Here is a 24,242-nt window from a genome sequence, read left to right on the forward strand (position 1 = left end):
GATTTTCTGCTTCCTGATCACGTGACGTGTGACGTACGCGGATGAAGATCGGCTTTAGAGCTGGGATGTTTGTTCTCACATTGCGGGGGCTTGTTCCAATGCCCACACAGTGAAAAAATGCAAATGACGACTTTAGTCGTCATTGGCAGTGAATGAGTTAAAATTATTTAGCTTTCATTTTTCTGCCAAAGATGTTAATGCAGTTTGATCAGTTGTTAAATCATTTTGATATTCAAGTCTAATAATTTAAAGACCAAGTTTACTGAATAACTACTTATTTCTTTTTTTTTTTTTTTTGCAGGCTAAAAGTGCTAATAGTCTTCTTCACTAATTGTCCTGCATTAGCCATCTTGACCAGCAGTAGGGGAAGGCTGCTGATTCACGGCTAGTAAAGGCTAACCGTTAGCAACTCCACCACACGGCAGAACTTCTCCAGGCTTGTAATATTTGTGAAGATAAAACAGACAGTGGTAGAGTTGCACTGTTGTTAGCCAATCAGAAGCAAGATTTATCAGGAAAGACTCCAAATCCTACAGCCTTTAGCTTCCAACACCTCTGGCTTGCTTCTGCTTCCTGAAAAAGGAGCACAAGAGCTTTTTTAGACTAAGATTTAATGAGGACGGCAATGTAAATTTAGTCAATTGTTTGTTTGAAAGTTGTTAATAAAGATTTTTTAAATGTACAAATAACGACCGGCATCCCAGCATTCATCGCGGTCGACGACACAATGCACCCTCCCAACTGAGCACACTTGTGTACTACGCACTTGAAGCCTTACTGCACACCTCCTCTAAGTGAACTTCACAGAAGGGCGTAGGGTGCAGTGCAAGTATTGGGATCTGGCCATCGACTCACAAGGCATTCACTTATACTGGAGACCACTGCAAATGTGTTGAAAATACGAGAGAACTTGGTCTTTAAGAAAACTGCCGTTGCTCCATGGAAATCTAAATGAAAAAATAAATTGCTATTATTTCTCAGCTTTTATTTGCTGCTTTAAAAGAAATAAAAACAAGCTGCAAACACCTTCAGTTAAGCTATTAGCATTTAAAAGCCAAAACATGAAGACTTTTGTGATTTTTGCTATACCTAAATTATTTTTGACTGCACGTTTCAGGGAGTTTGAGCTGAATTTAATTGGATTTGTCTGTTTCTTTGATAATGATGATCAAACATCTGAGAAACGGAAAAAGATACCTGTACAGAAAATCCCTGAATGCTAAATACACCTGCACAAATAGGAACTGTATAGATGTCATGTATGCGCACATCTTTCTCCAAATCAAGTTGTTCCCTAAAGTTTTAGATCCGCTCTCTTTTGTGAGTTTGTTTGCTTTTGTTGCTTCCACATGCTTGTTTGCTGTAGCACCTCCTTCATCCCCTCTCTTTGTCCACTAAAACAGGTTCTTGTCGTTTCCAGGCATCCCAGAGGAACGCCAGATCCACCTGTGAGAATCTTCGTGTTATTTTTAATCCGCACCTATGAAGAGCTGTCAGATTTAGCAGAGAGGGATCACAGCTGAGTCGATGTCTATAAATACGGAGCTGCCTCTCAGTTCGCTCATCAGAACACACATAAGTGTGGTTATGAATCATTGTCACACTCCTCTCTGCCCTCTTTATGGATTCTTTCATCTCTGCTGTCTGCCTGTTTCTGTCTCTCTTGTCATGTCACCCCCGACCCCTGTCCCCCCACCCCCTGTTCTGCCTGTTTCTCCTCTTGTTTTTCCTGTCTACTGAACAGAGACGTGTTGATACGAAGGGCTCACTTGCTCACGAGGCCACAAGGGAACGAGTCTCTGGTGCTTTTGATCAGCTGCAGGATCAGACATGTCCACAGGTCCCCACCCCACCCACCCAGCGCACACTCCAGTGACTGATCATGCAGTAAAGTGCAGGCACAGACAACCAACCAAAGATGCACACCCACTCTTGTTCTCCCTTGTTAATCATACAAGCATGGGCACACACACGACGCTCAGGGCCTGTGGTTCTCGTGTTGGCTCCCCTCACAAGCAGGGTGGCTTGTTTGCTGGACACAAGGGAACCAAAAGCGAGACAGTGTGTGTGATTTCCCCCTTTCTTGCATTTTCTTTTTTTTTTTTTGTCTTTGACAGTAAGATGGATGATTGCAATCACAGCAGCCATCAGTGAGACAGAGTGGAGGTCTACGGGGCAGGGAGACACAGCCATGGGAAACCAGCCGTCAGATTAATGCGTCGCGCTGCCATGGGAACAATGCTCTGTTTATTTGTCTGGGGGTTTGTTGTTTCATATGCATTTTCTTCTCTTTCTCCACAGCTTTTTTAATGTGCAAAAACATGAAAGCACTTGTAAAATATGTGCAAGATTTCTGAAAGGGACACAAAACAGATGATTGTTTACATTTCAGCACAGAAATGGCCTACTGTAAGTCAAACCAGTACAAATGCGTCTGATATTCATGATTATACTGGCTTCTTTGATGTCCTGAGTGGACGAGAGAGGCAGACTTTCCCCCTCCGTAGTTAACGGATGTTTTTAAGAGAAACATCTGTTGCTGTACAAATGAGATTAGTGTGTCTGTAGCCAGGGGGGTTATGAATGGCACCGGTCTAGCAGGAAGCTGAGAAGGATCTTTGTAATAAGCTGAAGTTGGTATTCAAACAGCCTAGAAGTGCCAGTAATCATCAATGCTCCCTGGATCGACTCAACCCAGAATCACGATCTCATATTGATACATCCAATATTTCACCTTGTTGCCAAGCAACTACTCACCTCCCGCTCTGTAAACTTGTCAGCCCGTGACACCAGGTGATATTTCATCCTGCAGGGGAGGAACAGGAAAGAGGAATTACTGCCATCGAAGCTTGTTGAATTAATTCTAATCTGTATTTCACTGACTAAACTTTACATTATCTACATCTTTAATTGTAAAGATTTATGTTTTTGCTCTTTATTTGTAAAATTTAAGTTATTTGTGTGATAAACTCCCGTGAAAGGCTTATATACCTCCCTCCTGATCTTTCTGGGTCAAAGCCCTTGGAGGCGTTGGGAATCGTCTGCTCAGGGTCAAATTTTGATAAAAAACAAATGAAGCTGCAGCTCACATGTGTGTGTTTGCACAGACACAGCTGCTCACTGGACTGGTCATACTGAACGTGTCACTGATGGTGAAATGAAGTAAATTATTACTGTGCACACACTTGGAGAATGTGGGAGTTGTTCATTATTATTATAACTTTTTTTTTGTTGCTTTTGTGCTGAAACTCGTTTTTCCACCAGCAGCACTGACCTTGAACTTCAAACTTGAGAACTTGATTTAGAAAAATCAGGTTTAAAATTATGATTAAACTCTTAATATTAGAGAAAATCAGATAAAATTACACTTTTTTCATTTATTACTGCAAATTGTAATGAATTCAAACGTAAATAACTAACATACAGTTGTAACATTCAGACTGAAAGCTCTTTTAATCAGATTCTGATTTTGCAATAACATTTTCTAATGATGAAATGTTTCCAACCGGTGCATTAAAATATACTTCTAAAATGGTTTGAAAATGTCATTTCACTTTTAATGACTGATGTTGTATTTTATGGCACTGGAAAGCCTGATTACTCACCTTTACCACAAGGTACATGTAAGGATCGTGCACGTGTGGAAGGAACAACACAGCAAAATATGAGCATATTGCTCCTAAAAATGTGTCAAACTCCCTTAAGTAGCTCAGATCCTGTTAAGTGTTTTTACTGTGCCAGACTGTAGAGGGTGTGTGTTACCAGTGGGGGGAAGTGCGGCTCCACACAACACGAAGAAGCAGGTTTCTGTTTGCAAATCCTTCTGAACTCTCCTGAAAGAGATTCTCTATCTAGAACAGGGGTGGGCAATCCCAGTCCTCGAGGGCCGCTGTCCAGCAGGTTTTACTTGTTTTTCTGCTTAAACACACCTGGTTTGAATTTACTAGTGATTAACAGGCTGCTGCAGAGCCTGATGAGCTGCTGAACAGATGATTCATCCAGGAATCAGGTGTGTTGGGGCAGGTAAACAACTAAAACCTGCTGGATAGCGGCTCTCGAGGACCAGGATTTCCCACCCCTGATCTAGAAACATCTGCTGAGCAGTGGCGCCCCCAGAAATTTTCATTGGAGGGGCCTGTAAAAATTTTGAGGTGGCCCACCAAATTGATCCTGTGCAATGCTCCTTCATTATTATTCATTAAAAAAAAGACCTTTGCATCAAACACGTCTACCTCAGATTAGAGAAACACAAACATTTCAGGGAAAAAAACCCACAAAATTTGTGTTTGTCTTTTTAGTTATTGTTTCAAACTTAATGGTTTAATATTTTAAAACTTTTTAATTTTCCTAATGCTGTTTTAACAAAACGTCCACATAAACTGTTGATTTATCCTTTCTTTTAAACGGTGAGCATCAGTGATAAAATAAGATTTCATTAATGATTAATTTATTAAACATAAATGAGATTTATTAAGGGAGTGGGGAGGTGGTCGTCCTTGGGGTGGGGGCCCTGGGGTGGCTAGTGGGGGCAAGGGCCACCTCTCAGGAGCACTACAGCTACTGAGAGAGGAGGCTCGCTTGAGCATCGGAAAAACATCCAACACCAAGAGGGCCTTTGATTCTGTTTAATATTTTTCTCATTTAACTTTATTCTGTGCCTGCGAGAATTGTCTCATGAGACACATTGATTCAGAGACAGGACACCAACAGTGAAGTGTAATTTTAAATAATCCACTAACAACCTTTGTCACTTGTAGCATCCAGAAATGGTCAGTTTTTCATCTACACTTGACCTCTGCAGTATCCGGTCATATGGAGACATAAATCTTAACTGTTAGAAATCAGAATGACCTTTGAAAATCTTCAGAGTCCAAGGCGGGGTCAGTGAGACTATACAGCACTCAGAGTGCTATTTCAGGCACATGTGGCCTACATGGACCCAGTATTAAGATAACAATAGATGAGTCTCAGAGGATTAACAGATTTATTGCTATACCACCTCATTTGTGCACATCTGGACAAGGTTTCTTGTGCTTTCACAGAATCTGGTGTGTTTTATTCTTCACAGATCATCCCTAAGAACACTGCAGACAAATATACATGCAGAACCTGCAAAGTGCATTAATTATATAACTGGCAACTTTATTTAGACGAATACATGAACATTGCAGGAAATATAACGTGCTCATTTGTGAGTTAAATTAAGAACTTTAGGCAAATGTATGCTGAACGCATAGACCGTATACGGCTGAACGTAAGACCACTCAGGTGAGGATATTAATACATATCAGGAATAGATTATTGAAAAACTATAATCTTTAATAAAAAGAATAATAAAGTGCCTTTTAGAGTCCGTGAGCTTAACCTATAACCCGAAAGCAGCAATTATGTTGTTCCTTCATCATGAGGGAGCTTTATGAGAAAAACCACCTGGCCAGGTGTTTGACCGCATCCCTCTGTCCTCTGGTCCTCCTCACCGCACTGCAGGCCGTGCAGTAGTGTTCGTCCCAGAACTTGGGTTGGTGCAGGCTGTAGCCCCCTCTCCAGTCCAGGTGCTGCCTCATCCTGATCGGGTCGCGCCACAGCTTCAGCAGGTACTGGGCCAGCTTCTTCACTGTGGGAAAGTCATCCACGTGGATGAACGCCTCGGGGGGCAGGAAGCGCTCATAGTTCCGCCTGGATGGACCCAGCACCACCGGTACAGCCCCGGCCATCAGCGCGTTCCACAGCTTCTCCGTGATGTAGTCGGTGTGCTGCGAGTTCTCCAGCGCCAGGTAGAACATGTACCCCTTGAGGAGCCGCACCACCGTCCCGTTTCCCCTCGGTAATGGATGACCTGCTCCACCGAATACGTCGATCCGGACAAACCTACGAAGTTTGTGATAAAAGGTGACCCGCGCGTGCGCCGCAGACCAGTTGCTGATGACCCAGGCTATGAACTGGTCACGGGGGCGCGTGGAGCGGGACGATTTGGAGAGCGCGTTTGCGCGCGCCTGGGGGACTAGGTATCCGTAAGGCAGAAAGATGTCCGAGTCCATCCGGTAGCTCATCGTGAGATTGAACATCCCCTCGAAGTGCCACAGCTTGTAAGTGTTCGAGGGAGACTCATAGTTCATCCATATCCACTTTTGCGCGCCGGGTCGCGGTTCTGGGGGCAGATCCGCGTCATCGACGGCAATCTCACTGTGATGAATGAGCACAGCGTCAGCCAGAGGGTACGCGCTCCTGTTGTCTGTGAGCGTGCACCCCCTGACCTGATACTCCAAGCAGTCCGGAAGCTGTCGGTACTCATCGAACGGATAGGTCCATATGAGGAGCGTCACTGGGATCTCCTCCTCGGGGAGAGCCTGTTCGTGCGCCTCCTGTTTCGGCTCCTCCGCGAGGTAGAAAAGGCACATCACCAGAAAGAACGAAATCCCGACGGCAACAGCGCAGGTAGAAATGCGGCAGCGCCTTAAAACAGGAACCAGGCATGTCCTCCACAGGGACGAATCTGTCCACCTGAGGCCCGCTGGTCCCCACTCAGCCCAGGCCCCCATCGAGGTCCCCCCAGTCCCCACCAAAAATCCACCCCTTCTGAAAGCTTCACCTCCTTGTTGTCATCCACAGAAGTAAAACAGGTGTCCGAGAAAACAATAGAACACTCAACTGGCCTTCTTTGGAGGTTTTACAGACACACCCTGTCAGACCTGATTTAAAACCGTGTAACTGACGTTCTGATAAGGATTAGAGATAAGGCCAGGGCAGAATAAAACCTTTAAACAGTTGGATACCGCCATAATCTTCTTGCTGCGTTTTAACTCAACCTGTCCTGCTTTGAGGGTAATTTAATGTCCAAATAAAGTGAAAACATTTGCCCCAGAGCTGCGTGCTCAAACATCTTGACGTGGCAAAGTTGGTCAGGGTTCCAGTTACAGCTGAATGGGGTTTTTGTGAGACCTGTTGACTGCTGAAGGGCCTTCTGGGTGCTTTTTGGATGGGTAAACACACTGAATCAGGATGTCCTATTACTGCAATAAACAGATGTGTATTTGCTTATTTCTGTAGGTTGAAACCTTTTAACCAGATAAAGGAAAAGATTGGTTAATAAGAATCAGCTGCACTGACCCATGACGAGTGTTTGATAGGCTTGTAATCATCTTTAAACCAAACTTTAATGTGTATAAATCCCACCACTAGGTGTCTCCCTACACAACCACAATCTGTCCTGCTCAGCGTGGAGAAATTCAGGTTTTTCTCCAAACATGCATGTTTAATTTAAAAAATGAATAAACATCTCAGGTGGAAATTAGAAAACCAGCAGCGAGGCTTTGAAAAGGTTCGTCTTCAATGTTTTATTTATTAGATATGACCCAGCAGTGCAACACCCTCTAACCAGAAATGTTAATACATGAGTCACAGATTTAATGTGATGATCTAACCTGAACAAACATTGAAGACATACAGTCTCCTTGGAAGAGTGATGCCATGCTGTAAAGAAAAGGATCAACTGTTCAGGTGTAAATATTTGAGTGTTCTGATCACAACTCATGAAAAAATTATGAGGCGGCAGGGCTCTGTGTGTGTGTGTGTGTGTGTGTGTGTGTGTGTGTGTTCTGTCTGGGCTCTGGTGGACAGGAAGAACATGCCGTGGCTGGGACAACATTATTCCTCCCCACAGACACAGAGCATGTCATGAAATCTGACTGTGAGCAGAAAAAAACGAGAGCAGATGAGGAGGAGCAGGGGGAGATAAAGTAAGAAGCATGTGTGTCTCCAGTGGATTCTCCTCCTTCCTGTTCTATCCATTCACTTTTCTTCACCGTGTAGCTTGAGTGTGTGTGTATGTGTGTGTGTGTGTGTGTGTGCGTGTGCGTGCGTGTGCGTGCGTGCATGTGTGACTAGTTATCCCATAAGAGGTTTTGTATTCTTTTTGCATTATTTATCCTCCCTTTCATCTGAACAGTTCTATTTATGGATGAACATTTAATGTCTTGCCTGAGGTTATGTTGTGTTGAGAGGATGCATAGCAACTGTGAGACTTTATTTTATTAACAGATGTGTGTTTTCACTGTTTCCTAAAAAAATATCGGATTTATACGGGTGACTGTTTCCTCTTGGTGGGGTTGTCATTAAGGTTAGTTTAGCGTGCATTTTACAGAGCTTACCTGCACTTTTCTCTTCTGATATGGTTCTATTTTCAGAGGTAATACCAACGTGTGTGTGTGTGTGTGTTATGGTTCTATTTTCAGAGGTACCAACGTGTGTGTGTGTGTGTGTGTGTGTGTGTGTGTGTGTATGTGAATAGCAGCACAGAAAAAAGTATTCAGTTTTTGATGGGACCTCCAGGTCGTCACTCATCTTCCTTATTGATTTTCTCTTGCTTTCTGTTTTGTACTCCCAGGGGAGCGGATGTCTCGATAGGTCCCGGCTGACGAAGGGAGAGCGTGAGCAATGAGAAAACAGACAGAAGATGAAGGGAAGGAGAAAAAAGGGAAAAACGATGAGAGGTGAAATCAGAAGAAGATGCAGGAGGGGTTTTGGTAATAGAGCTGATCACTGAGACCCTGGCTGACCCCTGACCTTGATCGTGACCTGAGAGGTTACCCCGGAGGTCAGAGGTTGTGTGAAAGTGCCACTGCGGCGATTCACTCCACTGCTGGGTGATGATGATCTTATGCAGCCTCCCCAGCCTGTCTGACATGATCAGTGTTGCTCTCTGCCTGCGGCTCCCAAGGGCCTCACATCCGTCTGTAACCCGGCCACACAAGGCCCGCTAAAAGCACCTCACAGGCAGAGTCAATGAGCAGGAGGAAAAAAAGGGACAGAAGCAGAGAAAAGAGGGGAGGCTAAAGGACAGAGAGGCTGTTTTATTTCCTCCCCTGTAGCCACGACTGGGTAGCTGTAAAATGGCAGTGGCACCAAGAATGTGTGTTGATTTCTCTATATTTAAACTTTACCCAAATGTACAAGAGCTGATGAGGCTTTTTAAATCTCCAGGCACCAACATGCTCCTGCTGCTGTCCTTGTCATGAACAATTGATGCTATTCCTTTTTCTCCTCCCTAATTTTACCATCGTGTGCAGTAAAAAAAACAAGAAAAAAAAAAACAAGTTATAGTCAGCAAACATACACAGCTGTCTCTAGCAGCGCCATAATCTTTTAAAAGCAGATTGACAGCTTTTACTTACACTTTTGCATTGGGGCAGGGGTGGATCTACTGGAGTAGCATGGGGGCAAATGCCACCCTAAAATGAAGCCTTTCTAGCCCTGCTGCCACCCCAACTGGCAGCAATGAATTCAAGAAATAGTTGTAGCAAATCTGACTCCAGGAATGTGAAAGTCACGTCCAAATACACCGATTATAACTGAAGCTGATAAAATGATGACCCAAGACAAACACATGTATGGATATGTAAATACTGATGAATTAACATGGAAAGTGTGTTTCTGAGTGAACAATAAACCCAAAGTTAAGTACCCCCTTGCCATGAAATGTGTATTTCCACACACTGTTTATCTACGCTCATCTTGGTTCAGCTCAGGCCACAGAAATTCACAAGTACCTTCTTAAGGGGATACTTTGTAACTCTTTCATATTTTTAAATAATTTTCTGGAGCTAATGTGTGCTACAATAACCCTTCACAGGGTTAATGAAATGTCCCTCAGAACCCCCCCCCAACCCTCTTCCAGAATACCACATTTGCAACTTCAGAGTGCCGATCTGGTCGGTTGATCTTAGAAAAAAATTAAACGTACACACCTGGCGCTGCTGTCTGCTTCCAGCACGTTTCCTGCCTATTTTAGATCATAAACACAGCTGATTTGTTTAATTTAGTGATGAACCACTCCTGTAGACACTGATGAAGGCTGGGGGGACATTTCAGCAGTTAGATTAAAGTGTTAAATTGACGAACGCACAGCAAGGAGATAAATTTTGCTTTCCGTTCTATTAAACGGTCACTGGGGGGTGCTAAAACAAAGCCAAAACTCCCTAGTCTTCCTTTAATCAATAGTTTAATTTAGTCCAAATGCTTATACTGTTTTGGCGAGATGTGTGTGTTGTCAGATAACTATAGTAATTTATGCCACTTTTAAAACACTTTAGTCCCTCTCTTGCCATCCAATAAAAGGTAAAAGTGAACTTTTTATGGAATGCACTTTATTATTAATGATTAGTTGCTAATCATGGAACAAATATTTCTGCCAGAATTTTGAATAAAAGAGAAACTGATATGATGTAGCTCATGCGTTACCTCTGTATCAGTACCACATTTACTTGGCACTTGAAGCCTATGGTCAACACCCAAAATCCAACAGTTTAACATTCACAGCACTCATTTTGTGTCCTTATTGGCTGAGATATGACATTATTTCCACTGAGTTTAGTGACACAGCCACGTTTGCACTCCTTATAGCATGACTTTGTGTAAATGTGAGGGATAACTATACAAATACAGACATAATGGACACATTGCAACGCTACCTAAGCTTGTATGGATTATCTCAGACCAGTATTTCTGGTTTGGCTTAATGATAGGTCGCATCACCAGTCAGAGGCCAAGCCAGGGAAATGCTGATTAACAAAGAGAAAGAAATGACAGGATTAATAACTGGATTCATCAGTTCATAAGCAGCATTTGGTCTGCAAAGCACACGCTCTGCAGATCAATCGCAAAAAAATCTTCTGAAAAGAGCTTTTATGTATAATCTGAGTCACACTGCTGCTGTTAGATCTTAATGATTAAATAGAAGCATATGCATCTACAGTAACTTTAAATCAATGTGTTTTATAAAACACATGTGACCGGGTTTGAGGGGAAACAGCAGCCAGCCTGTAAATGGTTGTATTATATCTAGAAATGAAGTATGAAATAAGGCTAAGCTATTTAGGCTGCATATCAGCTCAGCACTACTCATACTGAAGGAGGAGCCACAAACAGCTTTAAATCAAATCAGCTAATGACCTGAAAGTTGGGGTAATTTGGCTCATAAGAATGCCCACCTTTGTGTCCACATGCGTGCAGCAGAGGTGTCATTATCTATGGCAAATTCTCATGTTATTGCTATTAAAGTGCAACAGCTGTGAGAAAATGAACGTAATTGGTGGGAGAAAATCAAAGCTATGAAATTCTGTGCAATATTTTAGGTAAAAGCAGCACTGGGTGCTCAAGTATAAGTGTGAATGCAGACGTGGATTTTCCACACTGTAGGCCTAACATCACAGCCTCCCGGTTTAAATATGGGAAGCCACAAAGTGCTAAAAATGAAAACAATGTACGCAGCAGATGTGTCACCCTGATAAACCCGAGCAACTCGGCTTGGGGTTGGTGTGCAGAGCGGTTGGAGGCATGATGTGTTTTAAGGTGAATGAGGCAGAACAGTTTGACGCAGGAATTTAGGGCACACTGTACACAGTGTAATTAGATTCTTTGCATATTTCTCTTAGGCACGTTGGTGCACTGTGAGGGTCGGAGGACAGGTTCAGCGGGAGTGACGCCTCAGGAGCAGCCGGGGTTCAGCTCACTGCTCAAGGTCACTTCAGCAAAAGATATGGATGCACACTGACACTCTGACCACTGGGCTCCCTGCTGCAATGCTGACTAGGCAACACCACAAACATATCAGATGAACTGATTAATATTTGCATCTGTGAAGAATTCATTTTAAACAAAAATATGTCTTAAGCATTATATGTGACCACAGTTTTAGTTCAACCATTATAAATAAACATCTGTTATTAGATCAGGTCTCATTCAATATAAACCCATGTTAAGGTTTTAGAAACAGCTCTAACAACTTAACTCAAATTAAACTTCTTACATAAACAGCATTTGATCAACAATGGCTTTAGTAAAACTACCTTTTTTAGAAGAAGAAAAACATTTTAAATTTGACTCTTTTGGAATTAACTTGCTGGAAATTGCTTACCAATACCCCCCCCCCCCCCATGCTTGGGCTAACTCTTTCTTTCTGAACAGCACATTCAGAGAAACCACTGGTGCTCGATGTTCCCAAAGTTGACTCTTTTGTTGTCTTTTCAGATATAGTTTCTAGTTTAGTCACAGATTACTGAACAGGACTGTCGGGAAAAGACTCCATGGCCTGAAAACTTAGAATATAATCATAGTAATAAAATTACACACAAATCTACATCTATATCTATCTATTTAGATGTCTTAAGCATCCTATATCCTATATCTATAGATATAGAAGAGAGAGAGAGGGGAGAGAGAGAGAGAGAGAGAGAGAGAGAGAGAGAGAGAGAGAGAGAGAGAGAGAGTGCGTGTAGCCATATTCTTACTTGAAATACTTCATCTTCCACAAATAGACCTGAACAGTCCCAAATAGACAAAAAACCCACAAGGAGATACAAAATTGAACACAGATAAAGTAGATATGTAGAGACAGGAAGAATATATTGAGCGAAATACCAACAATTTAGTACATAAAGCAATGCAAGATAAAAGCCAAGTGATTACATGACCTAACTTGAAGAGTCAGAGGTGCCAAGTCATAACAAAACCAGTAAAACTCAAAACAATTATTTCAACACTCAAACTAACGCCAAAAAGACACAAGACTCCCCAAACAACTACTATTAAATATAATGGGAGATCCTAAACATAATTTGACAAAAGGTACAAAACTACATTTTAATGTTGATTAGACAAAATTTGAACTTTTTAGTTAATTTTTGAAGGATTACAAAAATACTTATTAGTTTTTAGCCTAATGGGCTTATTTTAAACGATCCTATGATCTAAATGTAAAACGATTAAATAAATGACATCATCACCAAAAGAGCAAGTCATTCACCATTTCTGTGTAAACGCAAATGTACTATCGCCAGTTTGGTTGTTTACCTGTAATATCTGAATGCTGATCAAATGCTATTTAAGCAATTACAATGGCGTTATTAAGGCAACACTTGACTTAGATGACTCCGCTCCATGCGTTGGACGCCTCCGCGGAGCGTTCTGGTAGAGATCCGGTCCGGGTCTTCCCTCCGCCCGCTCCTCTCCGCTGAACTCCAACCCCCGCGCTCTCTATCAGCATCTCATTCCTGTCTCAATATGTCTCAAGATGGCGGCCAATGCAGGATCGATGTTTCAATATTGGAAGCGCTTTGACTTACCACAACTACAGGTCAGTTCACTCTCTGTTAAAACTGTTTCCGTGCTCTACGCTTCAGCCGCCTCGTCTCCGACGGAGGCTGGGTTTCGTGTTTTTCAGCGGCTGTCTCGTTGGTGTTTCGGAAGAAAATTCAAGACCTCTTCCTCACATTGATGAAAGTGGCTCTCTCGCTGATCAGAAATTGATCCTCTTTGTTCAATTCAACATCGATCGGACACTGCAACCGGGCAAGCCAGGGCGACGCCGCGGGGATGCGCTGAAATAAAGAGCTCTAAACGGCGGTGCCTTTGGCGAAAAGCTCTCGGTTGGTTCTCTTTATTATTGCGTGTTGTTCAACTTTTACCGGAGCGAGTAGCCGTAGTTAGCCCGACGCTTTAGCCGCTGTAAGGTTGGATCATTTGGGGGAAAAAAATAAGTGCGACTCATACGGTGGCGCTGTGGCGACACCAGCCGTTGAGACGGGCAGAAGAGACACACAACAGCTTTCTGCTCGTGTTGTTTTCCGCTTTTAACTGTCACATTTGTTAAGTTTAGTTGAACCTTATCGGCTAACGGCGTTAGATCAGTTTACATGGAAGTCGCCTCCGTGTTTATGCTTTATTAACTCGACCATTTAGTGAGTCGGATCCCCCTCATGACGGGTTCTTTAAACAGACATTGCCACGTCTGTGTCGGAAGTGGACAGGACGGGGCAGTTGTGTGTTGATGGGACGCAATTGAAAAAAACCCGAACGTTAAAAATGTGACAGATCGTGACCTTGTGATTTATGGTGAACTCCAGAATTGTCCTCACATCGCGCACAGATGAGATCTGTGTGACACAGGAGAGGAGATGACCAGAAATATTGGAAAATATTGGGCCTTTTTTCATTTTCCACTGTATGAATATATTAGAGCCTGTTTGACCTATCACAAGACTTGCAGACAATGGCATTGTTGTGTGTTTCCCGTGGCATTTAACGTGCGTTGCTGAATTTCAAATCACAATTTATGAATATTAGTTGCCCAGTTGCCACTGTCATTAACATAAGATTGCATTTTGTAGGCTCCAGCTCAATTGTTCATACATTATTTTGTGAGCTGCACAAGCTCGGGTTTTAAACTTTTATTTAGGTCATGACTGTGTAGACAAAAGGACAGTGAACAAGTCTTCCCAGCGGGCTTTGTGTTGCACTTACGCCACATCATCAAGGCTTCACTTCTCCTATTTATTTGATCCTGTTTGGTCCTCCTACTCATGCACCCTTGTTCATGCATTATGTAAAAAAGAAAAAGAAAAATTGAGACTGCTTTCTCTTGTCTTTCCTCACTATCTACCACCCCCTCCTTTATCCTTCTCACTGTCCTCCTCCCCCTCCCTTCCATTTTTAATTTTTTGCTTGGTCCTTGGCCCTTCACCCCGCTTTCACCAATTTTTGCTCAGTTTTAACTCGTGTGTGTGAGAACTGGTCTGAGATCAGTGGATTTATTTTCCTGTAGATTGACAGCCAGTGTGGACAGTGGAGGCACTGCCAGCAGCTAGGACATGAAAAATGCATCGCATAAGTTTGTGATAAAGCCCTGGGTAATTATGGCAAAGGCCCCTATCACAAGCGATTAGTCAGGACAGTGAATCTGAGCGTGTGCAAAAAGGGCTGGCGGTTGGCAGGCCTGTCTGCAGGATAGGAATCAGCCGCAGCTAGTGTGTGTGTGTGTGTGTGTGTGTGTGTGTGTGTGTGTGTGTGTGTGTGTGTGTGTGTGTATGAACACGCACAACTGCTCAGAACATTCACTTTCTATTATTGATGACATCTTATTTACTCTCCCTCCCACTGAGAGGCTCCTAGAGGAAAAGCCTTCGGAGGAAACCTTTTTTTAATCCATTTTTTAATGATGATCTGGGGTTAGCATGATATGATCAGAACCTACATATAGCCTTGTCAGCTGGTTGTCTCCTTATTTGTTTCCTTTCTTGTGATCGAATGGACAGCATGAACTCTACACTCAGCCTGTTTTGTCTGTAAGAGGCTCCAGCAAAGGAATGTTTTCCCTTTTTTCTTGCGTTTTTGAAGATGAAAACCCAACCCTGCCTAGATGTCACCTGCTTTAAGCTTCTATTCTTCACTTTCAAACGCTGATGTTCATTAAAATCTTATTTGATCAGTATGTCCCATTCCCTGTGTGGGAAACTAGCTAGGTGGTTGTTAGAGGACAGAGAGTGCTTTGAAACAGCACAGTAAACTGTTAAGTTGTCTCTGCATGTTTTTTTCTCTCTCTCCCCACCACTACAAACACAAATGGGTGCAACAGTGATGCTTTTAGCAAGGTCTTGCACACTTGCAGAGTGGATCACTGATTCATAGATGATGGTGGGGTGACGGTGAATTACAGATGGAGGAGGTTTTAACGTCTGTAATCCCTGTCCGTCCATTACAGAGTTGAGTTTCTTTAGAAGGGATCATCACTCTTCTCTCCTGTTGTTTTTTTTCCTCTTTTTCTTTTTTTTCTGACTCGGTCAAGCAGCTTGCTGAAACATCGCATTTCTGCTTGAGCTAGTCCTAATGAGATATGAGTGAACAACTGTGCCTAAATCTGCAACTTGTACTTCCTTTGTAAGCTTAGAAAATTACGAACAGGCCTCTCGGTCTCACACAATTCCCAATTTAGGCCTAATAGCCTACAGCTCACCTCTCAACATTTCCTGGAAAAAAGAAACGTACCCCAGAGCCTCTTCGAAAAACAGTTTACTGTGTTAGCGTAAAGCTAAATAGCGACTTGGATGAAATCTGATCCTGACCCTGTTCTTATTCACTACCTCCTAATGGGTAAATTTAGGAAAAGGATTTTGTAAGCTGATCCCGGAGCTGTGGTCAGTGGGAACCTGAGTGGTATAAATCTCTCAGCGACGGGCTCGCCGTTGTCTGCAGGAGTTTTAGTGTTAATTTATGAGCTGGTTGTCTGAACTTGCTGGTGGGATATTTTTACCCCTCTGTTGCTGCACAGGCCAAGGGGAGCACAGAGGAAGGGGCATCACGTCATGCTTTTTACTGTAGCCAACTCGCTGCTCTGCCCAGTGACAAACCCTGGCATTGGGACTGAGGTTTCACTGTGTGCTGCTGAGCAACTAAGCATGAGTCAGAGAAAAAGAACAAGTGCATGTCAGGTCTTTGGTCTGTCCTTGTGTCCGCTTTGGTCGGTTCTTCGTCATCTTTCCTTCTAAGTGGTCTCGGTGTGGACAAATGTGGAATACAGAAATTCGGTGCTCTCAAAAACTAAAAAAACTTTAAAAATATTTACCTTATCAGAGAACAGCATAAACTCTTCAAACTGTCAACTGTAAGTTTTCCACCTGCTTCCTGATTGGTGGAGTTCTTACTTCAGACCCAGATCATCCAACTCACTAAAAGAAACATTTTTTTTTACTTTTAAAGGACAGTTATATAAGTACTTAGAATTTTTACCTTGAAACAATGAAAGGCATTCTGATTTATGTCAGATGCTGTTGGTACAAAAGACAAAGCATTTAACAGTAATTTAAAAGAATCTGATCCTTGAACACGTTGAGTGAGACATTCTTCGTTAATATTACATTTTGAAAAAATGTAATCTTATGTGAAAACTTGAATATTTTGTAGCGTTTAAACCTTAACATTTGATTAGTAAATCATCAATTTTTTAAATTTACTTTTGTACGACTTTAACACGTTTTTACAAACTGAAAGTGGAGATTCTTGTCAATAGAAATGTTCTTAACCCTGGGAACATTCAATAACTTGGATTTTCTCACTTTGTCTCAGAATAATAAAATGTGTTTTTTTTTCTAATCAAAAAATGTAATATAAACCTAAAGAGACAATATAAATATATACAAAATAATCTAAATTTGGGGTTTAACAACCAATTAAAGACATTTTCTGGTAGCAGTGTGTAATTTCCTACATTTCAGGGTAGTTTTACGCTATATCAACGTGACTGTTGCTAGTTTAAAAATATACGGTGAAGCAGAAAGCATGCAACCTTAGCTTGACTCCTTAGAACTTGATGGTTCTTCAGTTAATCCCATCCAGTGAATGCAAAGCCAGTGCTAGTTTTCTGGAGTTGAAGTTTCTGGATCGGCTCGGGGTCCTGCGCCTGCCAACGATATCAAACTACAGCAATACCACTCGGCCAAAATATATTGCATCTCCTTTTCGATTCTGTTCTTTCACATACGTTTTGTAAAGAGTTGAGCAGTTTTGTTATTAAATTTATGTTTCTTGCATTCTAAATGTTTTTGAACATGGTAAGATAATTTCTGTAGGTCGTATGTCCAGCCAATCATCTAGTGTGATGTTATCAACAGGCGCAGGACACTGAGCTGACCAGAAGGAAACATGGCGTCTAATAAGGCGCACCCCAGAGACTTTGACTCACACTTTATGTACTTAAACCCCAATTTTTATGGTTATATGTTACGAAGCTGCCAATAATATCCAACGACTGCCTATCATTTTATTCATTTGCAACAACATTTCGATGGATATTTCCAGAGTTTAATGGTAAAAACTACACGTTGTCTCTTTAATGTCTTTGTGGTCACTGCATCAATTAAATCTTTTACATCTGTTGTAACCATTGGCTTGTCATAGAATTTTTTTTCACCAGCTTTGATTAGTAACTTAAAAAAGGAGAAGAGTTTACGGTTCAGTTTTTTGGTCATGGTAGTTTTATAGTAAATGTAAAAGAAACATACGTGGTGTTCAATCACTGACATCTTGCTTTTAATTATTTGCTTTGTAACACTAAAACACTTAATCTACTCTAAGAAAAAACCTCCATTTGAAAAACTAGCAGCAGGAGCTGAGGGGCCAGTTTCCAGAGAACTGTTTTCAAGTGGCCGGCTTTATTTACAGACCCACTTGGAGTCTCTCTCACCTACAGCATCATTGAGTTACACCATCCTTTCTGACAGAAGCAGCCATTATTTTCCCCCTCCTTATTCCAGCAAAGAGGAAACTGCAGCGCTTCTTGTCTGTAGGCTAACTTCAGATCATCCTCCCTGTTTGTACTCACCAAGTTTGTGAATGTTGTCCATTTTAAGAATCAAGTATACCCTCACACAACATTTAAATCTTCAAGTCGATTTCTTCTGCATAATTGACATACTTCCCATTTGTCTTATCTTTGTTAGGATAATCAGAATCATGCACAACATTTGTGCTGGTTAACTGTTCAGGTTATTAAAGAGCTATTATTGTTATATTATAAAAGAGTTATAGATGGCAGAAAATTCATCTGAGAGGTAAAATCATTTTAATATTTTTCAGAATTTTAGAATATGTGTATCATTCCTTCATAAATAATAAATAAATAGAAATAATGGATAATGAAAACAAGTGAAAATCTGATCAATTACTACCTTTTTAGTTGAATTCAGTTTTATGTATATTTTAATCTTTATTTTTTAATGGACTTACTGATTGACGAATAAGTTTATTTGTGACTGGAAAACTATTTTTTTTAAACTATGTTTTTTGTTTTACACTCCTCATTTATCTCCTGTCACCTTAAAGCAGGGGTCGGCAACCTGTTCCCATCAAAGAGCCATTATTACCCGTTTCCCACAGTAAAGAAAACACTGGGAGCCACAGCAGCCGCGGCGTTGTGGGCGGGGCCTATCCTCAGACAACAGAGAGCTGCTTTAACCAATCACAACAGGTGTCAGCAGCCAGTACCGGTCCCTCGTGTACATCAAAGTTATCTTTCATAAGAAGATAATCAATAAAATGATTTATATAAAATGGATCCAGAAGTTGTAGCCCGTCTCTGCCTACAATATTTTGATATTTTTCACCCTGTTGGTGGTTTTACTGAGCAGATGCCTCTTTTGTCATACGTTTCTTTTTAAAACATGTTTAGACTGTTCAGAATACAAATCCAGGCTCTGTCACGTTTGATTGTTGTAATTAAACTTTGTAGGTGGGGAAGGTCAGAAAAGGATCCGATCAATTTGTTTTTTCCTCATTTACAGTGACGGAGATACCGGTGCAGTGCGCCTGGCTCTGGTGTCAATCAAGTTAAATTGGCAACAATTTTCACAAGAAAACAAAACAGTTAAAAGCAGGGCTTGTGTTGTGTTGACCGGATAGTTCCCGTATTTGGCCGTTTATTTTGACGGAGAAAGAATAGAAAGAATTACCCCGACGCATGCAGATGAACTGACATTTTATTCGTTATGCACATCGCAGATGTAGCTAAACCACTCAAGAAAAGATTTCCTTCTGAACATCTGAACTGGACACTGCTCAGCGCAGCTCGCTGTCAGCGTGTATGTACGGTGCACAGCGAGCTGAAGATGTGGAGAGGGGCTTGGAGCGCGTCGCAGAACCAGAGCGCATGCAGGAAGATTCCTCCGACTGAAGCGAGACTTGTCACTTAGAAAATGTTCCCTGATTACGAAACTTTGGCTGAATTGTGCTTGTTCCTGTCTCCAATGTGGTGTCGCATCCATGAGCCTGTCTGAGGAGAATCCCAGAATCTCATATCCTCTTCAGCTCAGAATGCGCCTATATGATTACACACAAGCGTGACGTGTCAACCCAATCTCACAGTAAGACCGGGTTGGACCTGTTCAGGTTTACGCAGACAATCTTTACATTTAGAATTAGCTTACAGATGTAAAATTTATGCAGTAAAATATAAAGCATTTCATTTAAATATCCAGTCATTATTTTACAAGCACAGAGAGCCACGTCAGATGGATGGACGAGCCGCATGCGGCTCCAGAGCCGCGGGTTGCCGACCCCTTCCTTAAAGTAACAACAGATATATTTTTTTAAACTTTAAGCTAGAGCTTTAACATTTATCTCAGTGGTTGTTGGGTTAGAAACTTAATTGACACCACTCTGCACTCCTCAGTTTTATGGAGCGGGTAGGTCTTGAAGGGGGCACTCTTTATCTGCTTTGCCTCTGTTAGCTGTTATGCTAGTGGTTAGCATTTTCAGTTCATCAATTGTCAATAAAAATGATAAATAGGGATGCAGAACCAAAAGTCCCACCCATGTTACAACATTCCTAAACTAAAAACAACGTTAGTGGAGAGCCGTCAGAACCTGTTGCGTAACGGTCCGTCTGGCATCACAGTGCTGCTTATCAGCGCATTCTGTAGGCCACACTTTTAAAAAACACTTTAGTTTCCTTACATTAAACTAAAAGAATGACACCAAAGTTTCTTCTTTTTGCCAAACAAACTACTAGAGGAAGCAGACACCAAGCTGTCACAAAGCAGGCGTCATTGCACTGACCTGTTTCTGGCCCGGTTTCATTTTGCTGCGCAGCTTTATTTCCATGTTTTTCCAGGCTCAGCACTTTGATCTTGGCCTTATTTAGTTAAATACCAAAAATAAAATGCTCCCACGCTGTGTACTTTCCTAACCTCTTCATTTGTGAGTAAATTTATTTGATCATGTGTAGGGATGGGTACCTTTGACATTTGAATCGATTCGGTACTAATTCCTGGTACCTAGGAATCGATACCGGTACTTAACGGTACCAATTTTCGATACTTTAGAATGTTTATTATTTTAATTCTCTTTTATAATTAAATATGTATTTTTCTCAATATATAACAATATTTGATAAATTCACGATAAATAACATTCAACTGTTTGTATTTTAACATCGTCCTTGTAGTTTTATAAGCTGATAATTAAACTGAAGTAAACATCTTTACTGAACTAAATTTACTGTGTATCTTCATTCCTTTTGCCGTCTTTTTTTCATTTGATTTTTCCTACTGGGAAGATAGAATTTCCGAGGAGAAAGCAAACACACCATTAGCTGATAAAAACGGTGGCAATGGAAGCTAACTTATCAAGCTAACGTTATCTTAAACAGTTTATTTAACTGCTGGAGCAGATTGAAACGATGATGCCTCACACTTAAATCGTTGTCACTGGTTTCATCTTCACCCAATCACCCGTCGCATTTAGTAAAGTGAAGCCAAACTTTAGAGCGCGTTCGTGTTCTTCTAGTCGGAAATTCGGAGTTCAGAGGAGAAAGTGAACGCACCATTAGCGAAACGGAAGCTAACATATCAAGCTAACGTTATCTTTATGGGGCAACGGTGGCACAGGAGTCAAGTGCTCGCCCCGTAATCGGAAGGTTGCAGGTTCGAGCCCCGCTCAGTCTGTCGCTGTCGTTGTGTCCTTGGGCAAGACACTTAACCCACGTTGCCTGCTGGTGGTGGTCGGAGGGTCTGGTGGCGCCAGTGCTCGGCAGCCTCGCCTCTGTCAGTGCGCCTCAGGGCAGCTGTGGCTACATCGTAGCTCATCCCCACCAGCGTGTGAATGTGTGTGTGAATGGGTGAATGACTGATTGTGTTGTAAAGCGCCTTGGGGGGGTTCCAGGACTCTATACAGGCCATTTACCATTTAAACATTTTATTTACCCACCGGAGCAGATGAGGATGTCTCACTTAGATCGTTGTCGCTGGTTTCATCATCACCCAGTTACCCATCACATTTAGTGAAGTGGACCCAAGCGTTAGCGTGCGTTCTTTCTACCATGCTGCTCTGTTTACAACTGGCTCGCAGTGAGCGACGACATATTGCTCTTACGCATGCGCAGCTGTCTTGGCAAGTTCTCGTTATGAAGGACGGGTACTGAAACGAGGCACCATTTGAAATGATGTGAATCGGTGCTCGGTCGGTACTATGGAATTCGGTCGGTACCTTAAAAAGTACCGAATTCGGTACCCATCCCTAATCATGTGACAAACTCTTCCTCTGTGATTTTCATAGTGGTGCTCTTGCACCCTCTGGTGGCAGAAAATATATTACATCCATGCACAGTAGAAGAAGGTGACCTCAGCTAGCAGTTAACCAGGCAAAACTATTTTACCCGGTTATGTTAACAGCAATTAACCTTTTAACTATGTACATTCCTAATAATAAATGAGTCGCACTTTTATAGCACCTTTCAGGTCTGAGGACTCCAGAGTACTTTACACTACAGTGTATCATTCATCCATTCACACACACACACACACACACACACACACACACACACACACACACACACACACACACACACACACACACACACACACACACACGCTAATGGTGATGAGCTACAGTGTAGCTACAGCTGCCCTGGGGCGCTCTAACAAAAGCGAGACTGACGAGCAAAGGCACAGCCGGTCTCTCCAACCACCACCAGCAGGCAAGGTGGGTGAAGGGTTTTAAACGAGGACATGACTGTGGGAGCCTGGGACTGAACCTGCAACCTTTCTAACCTCTGAGCCACCTTCACCCCAATAATACTTAAGGCAGCCACTGCTAATTTATGTTAGTCAGTGCGAAAATCATTATACCACTGCCAATTATGTATATATATATATAAATATATATATAAATATATATATATATATATATATATATATGTATATATATATATATATATATATATATATATATATATATATATATGTATGTATATATATGTTGAGCAAATATTTGGTGTGGAAGTAGCTAAAGTATCAGTACATACCCTTGAGTGCAATACACTGCCTAAAACCATTGCAATAACTGGGGTCAACTTTTTCTGTCTGTAACAAATGAGTCACATGAACCATTGGTTTTAATACAACTTTCAAAGGGTAATTGTTGAACGCAGGGGTGGTTGACATACTGAAAATTTACCAATATCATAATGTATGTCTATTACTGATGTAATTTTGCCCATGTTAGTATTTTAGGTATTTCGGGAAAAATATGTGTGTAGGTTTACAATGTTCATGTTCCTTTAAGATGCTATGCTACAAACTGGATGAGGTAGAGTTGCGTGGCTTTGCTTAGTCACATGACTGCCTCATCCAGGGTGTAACAAGAATGGATAAACTGTGAGGAAATGGAGGATGATTCAAATGTTGTAGCAGTGGGCGGGGGCAGCGGGTAGCACCCAGTGGAAGCCAGCAGTAGCAACGAAATTCAAAATGTTAAAGGAGTTTTGAAGGAACAGGCAAGCGCCCTTGGCCTCAACGAAGCCACCGTTCCCCCTAACTGCAGATGTATGGGTAGTTATTGTCATTTGTCGTTATTGAGGTGAATTGTGATATCGATGTGAGGCTACATTTCCTTGCTCTAATTGATATTGTATTTACTATCAGGGCCCTGCAAGTTAGGAAAATCATAAAATTAGGCTTAGAAAAACTTTAATTTACTGTTAAACACAGAACTAGTTTTGTGGATGTTATCGTATCATATCTACTTCTTTTTTTTTAAACTTTACAGTGACATTAACAATGAACGCGCGTGTAGTTTAGCTGCTCCAGCTTCTGGAGTCTCTGTGTGTGACAGGAGAAGACATGAGGGGGCAGATTACGGTGAACTGAGGCAAAGAGTTGTGTGGCAGGCGTCCAGCAGTCCCAACCACATTTAGCACAAAACACAAGAACAATGTATATGCTTTAGTACAGCTTTTCAGTTTTTTGGTGCACAATTGGTTTTAATAGCAAGAAAGTACTCAAACAATTCAGTCAAAGACAAAGGTAATACGCTAGCGTTAGTCTCAGCTTTAGCTAACCCTCCCACATGAAAACATTTTAAAAGAGACTTGATTTTACTTTGTTGCTGTCTGTGCGAACTGAGCTCTATAAAAGCAACATCTTGTTTCCCATTCATTTTACATTATGTATAAATTGCATTAAGAGTAGTTTAAAGTATACAAAACAATAATGTGATGAGAATAACCTAAAATATCCAATTTGGTGGTAATTAATGCATAAACGCAAGTAAATCTGAGCTTTGAGGAACTGTCACACTGATTTTTACAGTACAGGTTTCTGGTGACCCAGCAAGCAGATGCTAGGTCTAATATACAGACTTTTGGGGAGCTGAAAAATATGTTAACATAGAACTATAAACGTAGGCAGTGGACCTTGAAAAGAAATGGAGTCTCGTTTCCACAAGGAACCAAAATGTGAAAACCTAAACCCACTGTAAATGGTTATATAGTGGGTGGGAGTGCGGTGCTCCTTACCCATGTTTTCCTTTCCAAATTTGTCCCCCTCATGTCGAAATTCACTTTTGCACCACATACTTTGTGGCCTTCAGTTTCTGCTGAAGACAAACTATTGGTGAGCCCCCATGCTCTACCTAATTTTAGT

The 24,242-nt window shown here is 41.7% G+C and overlaps 2 protein-coding genes and 1 long non-coding RNA gene across 7 annotated transcripts in view; 1 reads left to right on the forward strand and 2 right to left on the reverse strand.

The window, feature by feature from the left end:
• Positions 1 to 2,713: 2,713 nt before the first annotated feature.
• The window catches only part of LOC129163812 (uncharacterized), a 47,857-nt gene continuing 26,328 nt past the window's right edge, over positions 2,714 to 24,242 (reverse strand). Inside the window, exon 3 of the long non-coding RNA XR_011516059.1 lies at positions 2,714 to 2,806. This is a non-coding gene — a long non-coding RNA (uncharacterized lncRNA). The remainder of the gene's footprint in view (positions 2,807 to 24,242) is intronic.
• LOC107380253 (4-galactosyl-N-acetylglucosaminide 3-alpha-L-fucosyltransferase FUT6) lies at positions 4,971 to 6,724 on the reverse strand. The gene has a single exon (XM_015951408.3). The coding sequence runs from the start codon at positions 6,537 to 6,539 to the stop codon at positions 5,415 to 5,417; it is 1,125 nt and encodes a 374-aa protein (XP_015806894.1). The 5' UTR covers positions 6,540 to 6,724; the 3' UTR covers positions 4,971 to 5,414.
• The window catches only part of cux1b (cut-like homeobox 1b), a 69,040-nt gene continuing 57,781 nt past the window's right edge, over positions 12,984 to 24,242 (forward strand). For all 5 annotated transcript variants that reach the window (XM_054742668.2, XM_054742661.2, XM_054742662.2 and 2 more), the window contains exon 1: positions 12,984 to 13,129. In XM_054742668.2, the coding sequence (XP_054598643.1) occupies positions 13,067 to 13,129 (63 nt within the window). In that variant the 5' untranslated portion in view covers positions 12,984 to 13,066. The remainder of the gene's footprint in view (positions 13,130 to 24,242) is intronic.

This window comes from Nothobranchius furzeri, chromosome 13 (assembly GCF_043380555.1).
Source record: "Nothobranchius furzeri strain GRZ-AD chromosome 13, NfurGRZ-RIMD1, whole genome shotgun sequence".
Lineage (NCBI taxonomy): Eukaryota > Metazoa > Chordata > Actinopteri > Cyprinodontiformes > Nothobranchiidae > Nothobranchius > Nothobranchius furzeri.